Genomic DNA, 13,599 nt, shown 5'->3' on the forward strand with positions numbered 1-13,599 from the left:
AGGATGAGGCCGCGCTGCCACGGGAGGCTGGCCGGCGACACCTGGGTCTTCAAGGAGTGGAAGACCTGGGGAGAAAGCAGTGCTGCAGCCCCGGGCCTCGAGCAGGGAGCCGTGACGGGGCTGCCCCGTCTGACCTCCCACAGGCACGTATCCTAGCGCGACTCTAGAGAAACACAGCCCGCGCCTTTCGGCCGTCTTTGAGAGCAGTCTTGGTCCGAGGCGCTCCAGGGTCCACCTCAAGCGCCGCCGCGCTCTGCCCGCAGCAGGAGCGCTTGCCAGTGGCTCCAGCCTTCGTGAGGTTCGGGGCCGTGGGCTCCGCACGGTTCCAGCCTACGTGGAACTGCACTGTGGTAGGGATGTTCCAGGACGCCACGCAAGTTTTGGCGCCGTTTCGTTTGGATTCTCTCAAATACTCTGTATAAATCACACCACACATCAGGAGGCGTTGGGTTCACGTAACAGAGACTGAAGGCTGTATCATTCATGCTTTGTCTGCTTCTAGAGAGGACCAGGGCCGGTCCGTGGCTGTGCTTTCTTTCCCTTGAAGTGACTTCCCCCAGCAGACAGTGGCTTACGTGGGATGGTACCAGCTCTCTCTCTCCTCCACAGCGTTCATGGAGATATGGAGATACCGGTCATCAATCTACATGGAGTTTCTGGCATGTGAGACTGACGCTTTGTTTTGTAGTAGTTACTTTCTTGAGAAAGAGAGTCCCTGGGAGGACTTCTTTGAGTACCCAGAAAAGATGGGCTCTATCTCACTAGCCTTCCGTGTCACACTTCTGGTTTCTATCACTGCAGTCAGGGATGCCCTGTGCTCTAAGATGGCTAAGTAAGGGAACAGGGTCAAGGACATGGTGACCTTCCATCCCCTGTGGGACCAAAAATGATCATTCCTCAGCCGTCCCTTCATGATACCGCCAAAGCCCATCTGACTCAGACCCACCACGGTCCCTTGAAACAATCTGTGGCAAATTACACCGTTGCTCCCCGCGAGGGGGCTTCCTCTAAAATGTCACATCTCTGCACCCTGGCCCTTCTTATGAAAAAGACAGGTTTCCTGCCTTTCTGATTCTGTGTGGCTTGGGGTAAATACTGCTCATTTTCTCTTCAATTGGAGTAACTAATCTGTCTCACACAAAAGTCCCTTCCTGTATCTACATACCTCAGATTTGTTAAGGTTTTCTAAATATTCCAATATGTCCCCCGATCTTCCAGTACTGAGGATGAAACTCAGGGACATTCTATCTCTGAGTAATACCCCCAGGACTTTTCTTTTTGATTTTTAAAGGGGTTCTTTTTTTTTTCTTTTGGAACTGGGGATCGAACCTCAAACAGGTATTACTAAGTTGCCAAAGACCTTGCAAGGTGACTGAGGCTGGCCTTGAACCTGCAATCCTCCTGTCTCAGCCCGCCAAATACTGGGATTACAGGCGTGTGCCAACACGCCTGGCTGGTAGCTTCTCTTTCTATGTCTTTTCAGTTACCAGGGAAGGAGAGGCTGATGAGTATTAATAATGTACGTGACACCCCACCCCAGTGTCGCAACATTCCATGAAACCAAGGAAGCCGGGACAAAGCAGGCAACAGGCAGACAGCACACACGAGCGGCAACTTACACCCAGCTATCTTCGCCTCTGCATCAGAAAGAAAAGGGAATGAGGAGCAGCACAGAGAGAAACAAGAACAGTTAAGACAAACAGAAAAGGAGAAAGAAACATCCCCGCAGGCTGGTGGCGAAGCATGCGTTTTAAAATCAGAGGACAGAGGAGATGAGCGGACACGTCCTTGAGCACAAGGCGGAGTCAAGGGTCCGTTGGAGGGAGGCCGTGTCGACACAGCTGTCTTCTGATGGACCAGTGCAGGCACCCCAGGGCTAGCAGTGCTGGCCTCAGGGTCGACTCACAGAGGGGCAGCTATATCCAAAGCAGAAGACTTCCCAGGCCATGGCTCTCAAGCCAGTAGCCCGGCCACCACTTGGCGCTTGAGAGAAATGCAAATCGCCGGACCCCTCCCAACTCTACTGGACCAGAAACCCTTGGGGTGGGCCCAGCATCTGTGTTTCTCTAAGCCTTTCAGGTAGTTCTGATGCACATCAAAGTTAGAGAAGTGCTGGTTTGAAGAAAAACCTAGTCTTTTAGTTAGAACAACGTACTAAATCACAGTGGACTTCTTACGGCAAGACAGAGACCATTTCACGTGAAACCTGGCCTGCGTCACACCCACAGTCAGGGATAGCCATAGAAAATCAAGGCTTAGAAAACAAGGTAAAAGCTGCACTGCCTACAGAGCCAAGACAAAGCTCTGTATTCCCCTGACCCCACGGCACAGGCTTTCCAGGAGAAATGCAGGGATACAGAAGATGTTGGCCTATCTCTGCTGGCTTCGATGTGGTCTGGAGAATGGCACAGCCTCTCCTTGAGCAAGAGGTTTTAAATGGTCCCTTCCAGGTTTCAGTCTTTTGGCTGACTGTTCTCCAGCGCTCTACTGTGGCTGATTCACACATGTGTGCCAGGGGGCGATGTTAGTATCCACGTGTACCCCCCACATCTGTTCTGCTCCAGTCTTTCCTGCTTACCTTCTTTTAGGAATATCTAGGAAAGGGCTAAACTGTATTATAGAGTCATTAGCTTCACTGCTGAAGTAAAACAGGTCTGGGGGAAGGAGAAAATACTCAGAGAAATATTGCAATCAACCAACAAAAGGTGATATATGCTCAATCTCCAAAATGTGGCTTAAGTTCCTGATCTATTTGTTTTTTAGCATGTACGATGGCATTTTCTGGGTTGGCATGACTTTCTCTGGGGTCTCGGGGGCAACGGCTCCCAGAATGCTACACTGCATTCTCTTGCTCATGACCGTGGCCGGTGCCAGGCTGGGTGGCTGTGTCGTCAGGACCCGAGCTGTGGCACCGGGCGGCCATCTTCTGGCCCCAGCACCATGCGGTATGTAGTACGAGGGCGTCAGAAAGACCTTTTCAGAAACGGCAGGGTAGATCCTGGGGCGGCTATAGCCTGTCTGGATTCTTCTTTACGGCTCTGCCAACATATTTTGACAGGGACCTATCTGGGCCAGTGGACAAAAAAAGACCTCACTAAATGAGTGTCTGGTAGTTTCTGCCAAATCCTGGGGAGTTTGAAAATGAGGATCACAGCTTACGAGTAATTCTATTTTTTCATCTACTCTAATTTCTCAGACTTAAGTGTTGAAAGCTCACAGTTACTGACACAGTTCCTTTTCTCGTTCCTTTTCCATGTGTCCATGTGTCAAGAAGATGGAGCTGCTGCTCCTTCTAACTTGGCCGCACTGGTACTGTGAGGGCGAGGCGCCCTGCAGCGCAGGCACGCCACGCAGGATGAAGGGACTCACCCTGGAGCTTCTTCCCACTCACTGTTCCCCAAACAGACTGGCACAGCGCACAACATGCCCTCCTGTCGCCCCAGCAGGACCCGCAGGTGCGGCCTTACCACCTCGCACAGAGGGCAACGCCCTTGAAGGGCACACCAGGTGCCACTACCGAGGTTACCAGTGACCAGCCTACAGCCCTGGGGCTATCCGTGCATCAAGCACTTCTCTCAAGAGGAAAAGGGTGGGAGAGGGGACGGTATCACAAAAGATTGTCATTTCTTTTTTTTGTTTTGTTTTTTGGTGGTACTGGGGTTCCTGGAAGCCCTTATACCTCTGGGCTACACTCCCAGACCTATTTTTATATATTTTTTATTTGGAAACAGGGTCTCTTAAGCCAGCGTGGCTGGCTTCGAACCAGCGCGATCCTCCTGTCTTTGCCTCCCAAGCGCGGGGATTACAAGCGTGCGCCACCACGCCCGGCAAAGACTGTCATTTCTAATCATGGCACTCAGTACTTCAAAGACGGACAACCCAGGAAACAGCACCTCACCTCTGCCCTACCCAGACCTCCCAGGTCTCTGCTGTGTGCGGCAAACTGCACCACGATAACCTGATGGAGGGAGGGCAGACACCTGGGACCTCATTCTACTTCACCAAAGCCTGGCATCGTAGATCTCCACAGTCATGTTAAGTATAGACAGAACCCCTTTGTAAGGCTGTGTACCCAAGATACAGAGGTATAGACTACTTCAAAAAAGAACACTTTTAATGGATAGTTTGTTTTTTTTCCAGCACCAGGGATGGAGCCCAGGGGCATTCTACCTCCGAGCTACACCCTCAGCCTGATTTTTTATTCTTTATTTTGAAACAGGGTCTCACTGAGTTGCAAAGGGTGACTTCACTAAGTAGCTGAGGCTGTCCAGGAACTGCAATCCTCCTGTCTCAGCCTCCCAAATGCTGGGATTACAAGTGTGTGCCACCACGCCCAGCATATTTTTTTTTAATGTAAACATGAAATCAAATTTCACTTAAATACATGTAGGTTGAAATGTGTCCTTTTCTAGTCTCTTACTTGCCTTTAATCCCATAAGTATGTGAAGGCTATTATGAAGGTCATGTCCAAATACCAAACAACTTCTGGAAAGAAAGGAAGGGGCTGGGGGTTCAGCTCACTGCTAGAGTGCTTGCCTGGCATGCACAAGGCTCTGAGTTCAAACCCCAGCGGGAAGGGGGGGGGGATAAAAGGAGGGAACTAAAGTATACATCTTAGAATATATTACTCCATTATGTGAACCTAGATATATCTAATTTTAAAATGACCAGGAGGTCAATTTTGGTAGCCATCTATTCTTTTTTTTTTTTTTTTTTTTTTTTTTTTTTTTTTTTTTTGGTACTGGGGATTGAACTCAGGGGTGCACTACCTCTGAGCTAAACCCCTATCCCTTTTTATTGTGAAACACGGTCTTACTAAGTTGCTGGGGCTGGCCTGGAACCTGCGATCCCCCTGTCTCAGCCTTTCCCCAGTCAGTACTGGCTCAGTTATTCTTTATCAAAGCCATGCTGCCAAGAATCTAGGGACTCTGTCTAGGCTCTTCTTTCCCGATTCCAAAGTCCACAGAGCTGAGGAGTGGTATACGGCCAGCACAGAGTGCCCCTGGGGCTCGCACCTCTGCAGCCCAGGCGGCCTGTGGGCCTGTCACAAGCACAAAGCTTCCTCAGCCTCGAGAGGGGAAGGCCGTGCGTGCGGGCAGCTCGCTCTGCGTTCACAGCCTCCACGGAGGCAGGACAGGTGACGGAAGGCAATGTGGGCAGGGCTGGCCGGTGGCGGCGAGAATCCACCACGGGCTCTTCTCTACGCTCGCCAGGCCACCTTCGCCTCCGTGGAGCCAGGGTTTGCAAAACAGGAATTTAGTGAGGAGCCACGAAAAGCTCCCACAGGAGACCGAAAGAGCGTACAATCCGCTCGGGCTGGCTCTTTCAAACAGAAGCGAAGGAGTTTTCAGCAAAGCAGTGAGTGTCAAGGGAGGGGCAGGCCTGCTCCCGACAGCCCGCGGTTTGCTTGCCCCGCCCTCTCCTCGTCCCTCCCCCACCCTCAGACCACCCGTCAGCCGCCTGCCCAGAGCTCCTGCGGGTCTGTCTGTGCCCACCCAAGGAGCAAAGCCAGGCTGGTCTCCGCAACTTCTATGCAAAGGAGACTCTTGCATGCCGCAGGCACATATTTCGGTGTGTTTATCCTCTTTTTTTTGTGGTACTGGGGGTGGAACCCAGGGGCTTTTCTACCTCCAGGCTACACTCCCAGACCTAGTTTATATTTTATTTGGAAACAGGGTCTCCTAAGTTGCTGAGAGCCGCACTCAGTAGCTGAGGTTGGCTTTGAACCTGTGCGATCCTCCTGTCTCAGCCTCCCAAGTGCGGGGATTACAGGCGTGCCCACCACGCCCCTCATGCTTATCCTCTCAAGCAACACGTTCTTGTGCGGCAGCTCTCTTCTGAAGAATGTGAAGAGAAGGACAGAAAGGCCTCTCCGCGAGGGAGTCCATGTTGAGCGCTGTCACTCAGCCCGCAAGCCCACTGCTGGACGGGTGGAGGGAAACACCAAATGCCCCCCAGAGACAGAGCGGCTCACTGCAGCCTGCCTAGGGCCACGGAGGCATCTGACGGTGCAGCTGTCCCACAGCACAGCTCACGGGCTGCTCAGGAGAGGAGCACCGGCTCCCTTCCGCATCCACCTCCCTCCCGGCCGCGCGCAGTTCTGCCTACCTGGCATGATGACGTCAGGAAATCCCAATTTTCTTGTAATTGCCAACCCCCTACTAAATATCATGGGATTTTCTCTCCGAATCTGTTCCATGTCTCCACGAAGGAGCTGCAGAGAAACGATAAGACCTGTGAAAACAAAAACATTTTCTTACTCAAAACCACACTTCCACCACCTGTAGGACTAGAAAAGACACAAAACCTCTTTCCTGTTTGTCGTTTGGTTTGGTGCTGCTGCGGATGGAACCCAGGGCTGCGCCGTGCCGGCTGCTCTATCACTGACCTGTACCGGCAGCCTGGGTGTTTTAATTGAGAAATTTTTGATAAGGAAAGGATAAGTTATCATGAAGGAATATTCAAGGAGGCTAAAGGAATTTAGGTCGAGGGAAACACAACGTCCTGCTGAACTAAACGCAGACTAAGATCGGGAGACTGAGCTGCTTCCTCTCTGTTTCCTGGCGTGTAGCCACGGTCGCCTGGACCCTGGAGAATACAGAAGGAGCGGGCAGAACCACCTAAGTTGTACTCAGGAACCCAGAGGAATCTATGGGCGAGACCCAAGCATGGCCAGCGAGGAAGCTGGGCTAGGGCTTACCACGTGAGCTGGACTGTGCTGCTTCTTGTCTGGGGGCCACAGGGTGGGGAGCGGCCTGTGGCTCAGCCTCGCACTGGCCCAGCGGAGAGCAGACAACCGATGCCATAGCCCCTATCCACAGCACCATGAGGAAAAGAGCGTCTACGGGGTTAAGCCTCACCTCACACACTGTAAGAACTCCAGACCCTCCAGACAGCCTTTGTTCTGAGTGTGGGGAAATAGGCAATGTCCCATCAGATGACCTGACATCTGGCTCATTACTTTGCTTCCTTGAGTTTTGCATAAAGTTAGAATTTCCTGAAATCCTCCTCTCTCCTCTGCCCTCCCAGGGGTCTCACCTGCAGCCACTGCCTAGAAGGCTGTGAGAGAGCAGACTCATATGGAGTTAGGGAGTATCCCCTCTGAGACCCAATGGACTAGCGTTAGTAGGATGGTGAATTTAGGTGCTCATCTCTGGGCCAGCAGAAAGCACCCTCAAAGACTTAAGAGACTTGGGTGATGAGCCGAAAACAGACATTCACAGAAACAAGGGAAGACGATTATTATAGTGCAGATAGTAGCAAGCATAACTGTAGGAGAAAAATTATCTGGAAATGTAGAAATGTATAAAAAGTAGAGAAAGAGAAGAATCACTGAGAGTACTGTATCTGTAGATAAAAATACTCCAGAAACTAGAAATAGGTACTCTTGTTGCCGGGCACCCCAGGCTCGAAGGCCTGCTGTGGTTCTGACAGATTAGATTCAGTCACCTGCCTGCATAAGAAAGATGAGAAAAGGATATAAAGGGGGGAAAATGAGTTAATCCATGTGGCCAAAACTATGGCAGATATAACCAGGTTGTGCTAACCAGAGATATGTTACAATTTCCTTTTTTTTTTAAACTCTCGCTGGTACCTGCCCAGGCTTTGGGGACAGTTTCTCAGTTTCCATTCTCAGCATGAGGAAATTCAATTAATCTGGAATTTGGGGAGATTGGGGTTTTGATCTTAAAGGCAAAGAGGAAACACGTTCTGCTGCAGTTCAGACAAACAGAACCTTACAGTTATCCCCGATTCTGCCTGACTCATAATTTCCAAGAAACCCTGGAATTACATACACGGTCCCCTGGGCATCGCCAACACTGGGACCACAGTGTCCTGAAAAGCAAGGGTGGCATTGCGGCTGGCATCTGCTCTGATCACCAGGGTCTGGGATTTGGGCCACTCTAAAGTGATGGCGCACAGACTAGTCACTGGGTCAAGTAAGTGCGCTCTTGAGCGGAGCCTGGGGTGACCCGTGCTTCCTACAGCCCTCATCACGCCCTCCACGCGTCCCATGGAGCCGTCCCAGGCTCTCTGCAGGTGAACAGGAATCCACCGACCTAGGAGCTAGTCCAAGAGGAACAAACAGCTGAGGGTGGGCAGTGTCAGAATCTGAGGAGGTGTTGGTTGGAGGGCAAAGGGAAAAAAAACAAAACAAAACGCTCTTGTCATTTTTGTAGCGGCGAGAACCTAGTTAAGTGCCTAGAGACTGATTTTAGCTTCTGCCTTTTCTGAGCATCCAAAACGGCCTAGAGACGCAGAGCCAAGCTGCGAGGACATAAACTGAAGCTTCTGAGGGATACACAACTAATTCTGGAACTACCCAAAGGGACCCTGAGCAGCTGCTCTCTACCTTTAGACAAGAAGAAGGCCTCGGTCCACGCGAGAGTTCAAGGGGCGGTACACAAAGAATGAAGGGGACTACAGTGAGGCTCTAAAAGCTGCCTCCCTTCACAGGAGCCGGCATCCTGGGACGTCTCGCTCTCCCTTCTGGTTCTGAAACGCCGGGTGACCGCCCACAACTCGTCTTGATCGGGCAAGACGGTCTGGAAGAGTTCACAGAAGTGAACTTGCTTTTACTTGTTTTTCTACTGACTCATCGTCTCAGTGCGGCCTACGGTCAAAGAACTTGATATTAACCAATTTCTCTGACATTCCAATCCCTCTGATTATCTGTCATAAGGAAGCCATTTTCTTTTATTTCTTTTTCTCTCTTTTGCTTTCTTTCTTTTTTGGTGCCAGGTATTGAACCCAGGGGCAGTCTACCTCGGAGCTACACCCCCAGACCTATTTTTTTAAATTTGAAAACAGTCTTGCTAAATTGCTAAGAGCCTTACTAAGCTGCTGAGGCTGCTTTTGAGGCTGGGACCCTCCTGTCTCAGTCTTCTAAGAACTGGCAGTACAGGGCTGAGCCGCCGTAGTGTCTGGACAAATTAAAAAAGTGTATTTTTTTGCCTCTTGCTTTAGCATAGTATTAGCGCACTTCACGGAACTCCTTGGCATACAGGCACAGACACCTGGGAAAACTGTCACTTGGGAGCAGTGAGAGGCTCCCGCAGTCACACTCAACCCGGATCTTTGTGGCTCTCCTCAAAGGACCCTCTGCTTGGGAATCTGCTGACCCCGAGGAGGACAGAAAGTGCCTGTCAATAAATACGACTCCTTCGACACCTTCTAGCCTTGCAGTGGCTTTCCACTGTCATTTAAGGCAACTTCAATCTCCGACAAGGTCTAGGAAAGTGAAGAGAAAGGAAGTTATGTAAAAGAGGTTATGAGATGCTCTGGAGGTAAAGCTGTAAGACCACGCTTTATGTAATGAGTTAGCTGTCTGCACAGGCATATAGGAGCTCTCGGGCTTTTAATAGTGCTGCTGACTTAATCAAGCAATTGATGTTCAACTTAGAAAACACAATCTAATGTGTAGAATCTCACCAAAATTTAGATAGAAATTAGTTCTATAGAGCTCTAGAGGAAAAGGAGGGAGAAGAAAAGGACAGGTGGGGCGAGATGAAAGCCACTTTGAAGTAGAGGTCTCCTGTTCTAGCTCCACAGAGACTGGCTTGGCAGGCTTAATCGCTGCTTCTCATTAGCATCAGGCTTTCTTGGAGGTGCGAACAATGAACAGAAATAGAGAATTGATATCCATATCTGTCTTTTTTGGAGGGGGTGAGGAGTATAATTTTTCTTCAGCAAAACACAGACTTCACAATGTGATGAACCCTGAGACACTTGCTTGCTCTGGGTTTAAATTAAATTCAAAACGCATAAAATCCATCACAGAAAGAACAGAACATGTATTTTGGTCAGCAGATATTAAGGAAGGCCTCAAGTTATTACAAAAGAATTAGTAGAAATGCCCAGGAAGGAAGAAAAATGCGTAGATATGCAGGGACTAAGGTTTACATCCAGCGGCCAATCAACACCCACTAAACGCGGTGCCCTACAGTCAGCAAGTGCAGCCCAGCATTCGTAGTGAGAGCGGTACGTCACCGTGGCTGGCGCTGGGCGCGGAGTACTTGGCGCTGGACTTGCGGATGATGTTCTCGTGGATCTGCGCCCACTCGCCCTCGTTGTTACACCTGCAACGGGAGGACAGGCATTACGCTCCCTGTGCTTCCAACATGGGTGCTGACGTCTCAGAGTGTGGCAGCGAGCGGAGGGGAGGCTTTCCTCACCTTCCTAGGTAAATGAATACACACTCTGCTGAATTAGACCAGGTTCTTTTTCTGTTAAGGGTAGGGGATTCACACTTGGGGAAAGGGGAGACACTCTAAAATGAATTTCCGTAAACACACATGTATATATATATGCGTGCATTTGCGTGGTTATTTTTTCTTTTCTTTTTTTTTCAGTGCTAAGGATTGAATCCAAGACCTCGTGCATGCTAAGCACATGCTTTACCATTGACCTATATCCTGAGGCTACAGATATTTAAGCAGCAAAATATTTTCCTTTTAAGTGACAAGTTCTTTTTTTATCTAGCCCCCCTCAAATTCTCCACCCTCCCACCCAGAAGAAAATTAATTAATTCTCTCTCTCTCTCTCTCTCTCTCTCTCTCTTCTTTTTTTATCTTGGTAGTAGGGTTGGGGGTTCTACCATTAAGCTACATACCAGCCCTTTTACTAAGTGTTTTTTTTAGACAGGATTTTGCTAAGTTGCAAAATCCTGTCTAAAATCCTTCTGACTCAGCCTCCTGATCCATTGGAATTACAGGAGTCTGCCACAATGCCCAGCAAGAAAGTTCTTAATAGAAAAAAAAAATAGCTCCTCTTAACAAGTACCACTGTTTAGAAACTGCCACGACCTTGGCTGTATGTGTCATTCAACTGTAGTGTACTGGCCCTAGAGGAAAGGCTTGCAAAGTCCAGGATATGTGGGTACCAGTTACCTATATCTGTTTTCAACTAGACCAAGACAGTAAAAGTTGGGAGCGTCGTGGGGTTGGTTCACTGTGAAGTCCTCTATGGTCAAGGCGTAGGAGGGCTTAGCAATAAGGTTAGATATCTAGATACCTAAGAATAATACATCCATCCCTAGGGACTTCAGGGTCGGAATGGCAGAGCGACAGGAGGGGCAGAACTGCACCTCTGTCGGCTCTGGTGTTTCAGCGTCTTGCTAAGGGGCGGTTCAACGAGAGCTACGACCACGCACCCACTCGCCACAGAGCTTAGAAGCGTTCGGGCTTTTCATCCTGAGGCAGATCTCTGAAGTAACACTCGGAATGGCTTATGGTCGTCTCTGGACCTTTCCCCTTGATAGTCGGGCGGACCCACAGCCCTGCCCTGCTCCTTCCTCTGCAGGCCAGGAGCTCTGGCCCTGCTGATGACATAAACAGGGTCCACGCACAAAGAGAGACCTGCAGGGTCTTCCATGGGTTACTCGGAAGTGTCCAGTGCGGCAGGCTGCTCCCCGAGGAGAGGCCAGCAGCACAAGCACCAGGGCTCCGGATGGCTTGAACAGGCGCCGTTCACAGAAAGGGTGTCGGTGGGTGTCTATTCACTGCTACCCGGTCAGGGGCTCTTTGGACTTCTTAGCGGCATAAATAAGCCTCATGTACTCAGAGCCGTTGTAATGCACAGTTAAGGGTTAGGCTCTCACAGCAAAGAGCTCCCAGGACAAAGTACTTCCAACAGGAAGGGAGCACCCGTCTCAGCAGTCACTCCCGATCCAGCAGCTTGAGTGGAAGTGAAAACTGAGAGGCGATGGCGGCAGCACACCCAGACCTTGACATGCGCTGCCTTGGCCTGCTCAACCACCAGCGTGCTCAGGGAGTGCTGAGGAGTCAAGCCGCGCCTGGCTGCCAGCTGGTGTCACTGTCTAGGCTTATCTGATATTACTTTAATTGAAATCTGCTAGCGTTTTTCATAAAAAACTCAGTACAAAAGAAGAGCCTTGGAGATTCACCCCTCTCTGAAGTGTGAGGTGACTCCAGCACTTCTCCGGGCCAGCTCTCACCGGTCCCTTTGCAGAGCAGTGGAGCCGGTGCTCAGCCAGCCACACCAGTAGTGACCGGGTGTACTGGTCCACCTCCCCGCAGCTCTACCCAACACACGCGGCCAGCTGCTGAGTTGCCGCCTGCCCTGCCTCTCCTCCTGGTGGCCTTCGCAGCTCTGCCCTCAGCCCGCTGCTTTCTTCCTTCTGGGCCAATCTCCCTCCTTCCCATGGTTTCCACTACCACCAGAGGCTTCTGGGCTCCACGGTGGCATCTACAGCCCAGACCGATCCCCAGGCTACTGATGTGAATGCCCGTGAGAAGGCCGCCCCTCCCAGAGATGCCCTCTTGCTGAGTGGAGCTTACACTAAGCTGGAGACCTTCAGCCTTTCCCATGTTCTACAGATTTGCTTCACGGACGCCTGTGGCCTCTTGCTTTGGCCATCCTCTGGATCCGTGCAATCACCTTCTAACTGAGCGTTCAACATAGCGCTGTCAGTATGCCCATCTGGTCACGTGATAATCCTTCCGAGGTTTCCCCTCACAGAGGGCAGAGTTCTGTCTTTGTGGCAAGTCATCTAAAGCCGCCTACACCCAGGTCCTCCCTCACCTCTCCAGGCCTCTTTTTTGCCCTGAAACCCCCTGCAGCCAGCTGCAGGCTCTCACTTAGGAGCATCTGCTGCTGGCAGCTACAAAGGCTCTACGGTACCATTTTCTCTCTCTCCTTTTTCCTCTCTTTTTGTAGGATTCAGTTCCACACTGCCTCGTGAAGCCTTTTCTGGACGGCACTTTTTTTTTTTTTTTTTTTTTTTTGGTGGTACTGGGGTTCCTGGAAGCCCTTCTACCTCCGGGGCTACACTCCCAGACCTATTTTATGCTTTTATTTGGAAACAGGGTCTCCTAAGCCAGCGCGCGCGGCTGGCTTCGAACCTGCGCGATCCTCCTGTCTCCGCCTCCCAAGCGCGGGGATGACCAGCGTGCCCACCACGCCCGGCTGGACAGCACTCTTGGCCAGTCTCCATCCTCGACATCCTGATGGCAGACTTCACCACTACTCTGGGAGTCTCCAGGAAACTCGGATTTGAAGGAGAATGCCTGCTGTTTCAGGGTGTCCATTTGTCGACTCTGCTCCATTGTGAGCCTTGAGAAGGCAAGGATTGCTTCTTGCCAACGATTGCTACCATGCAGTAAAACTCATGGAAAACAGAAAGTGTTCCGTTTAATATTTGTTGACAAAAATAAATGGAGTACTTTCCAAAATCTTAACCTTGCTGGCTTCTTAAGCTTAAATCTTAATTAACAGTGTGCCCTTTTTCTGTACCAGAATGACATTAACTAAAGCGAAGGCAGATCTGGAGGACAACATTCTCTATGTGGCCACCGTACGCAACCATCAAAAGCTTTTTCTAGACCTAAGGAGAAAACAACTCAAAGGCCGTGGGGAGTCCCATTTTCTAGGATCGTATGGGAAACATGGAAGGGCTCCAACGTGTGGTCTGTCGGGGTGGAGGAAAGCCGGGTGAGTGAGAGTAGGCTTGGATAGAAGTTCGTGGTGGCCCCAGAGGAACGACTGAACCACACACATGTAGATTCATTTACAGGCTGCAAAGAGAGCTCCTGGGATTCTGCACTCTACGCATGGCTTGTGCCATAAAAAAGACTTAGC

General features: G+C 50.5%; 1 protein-coding gene across 1 annotated transcript in view; it reads right to left on the minus strand.

Annotated features, from left to right (window-relative positions):
- The window catches only part of DOCK3 (dedicator of cytokinesis 3), a gene marked incomplete at both ends in the record, with an annotated part of 359,460 nt that overhangs the window by 84,057 nt on the left and 261,804 nt on the right, over window positions 1-13,599 (minus strand). The window contains 2 exons of the mRNA XM_080695935.1: window positions 6,109-6,234; window positions 9,991-10,079. Of these exons, the coding sequence (XP_080552061.1) occupies window positions 6,109-6,234; window positions 9,991-10,079 (215 nt within the window). The remainder of the gene's footprint in view (window positions 1-6,108; window positions 6,235-9,990; window positions 10,080-13,599) is intronic.

Source organism: Muscardinus avellanarius (genome assembly GCF_963383645.1).
Source record: "Muscardinus avellanarius genome assembly, chromosome: 5".
Taxonomy (NCBI): domain Eukaryota; kingdom Metazoa; phylum Chordata; class Mammalia; order Rodentia; family Gliridae; genus Muscardinus; species Muscardinus avellanarius.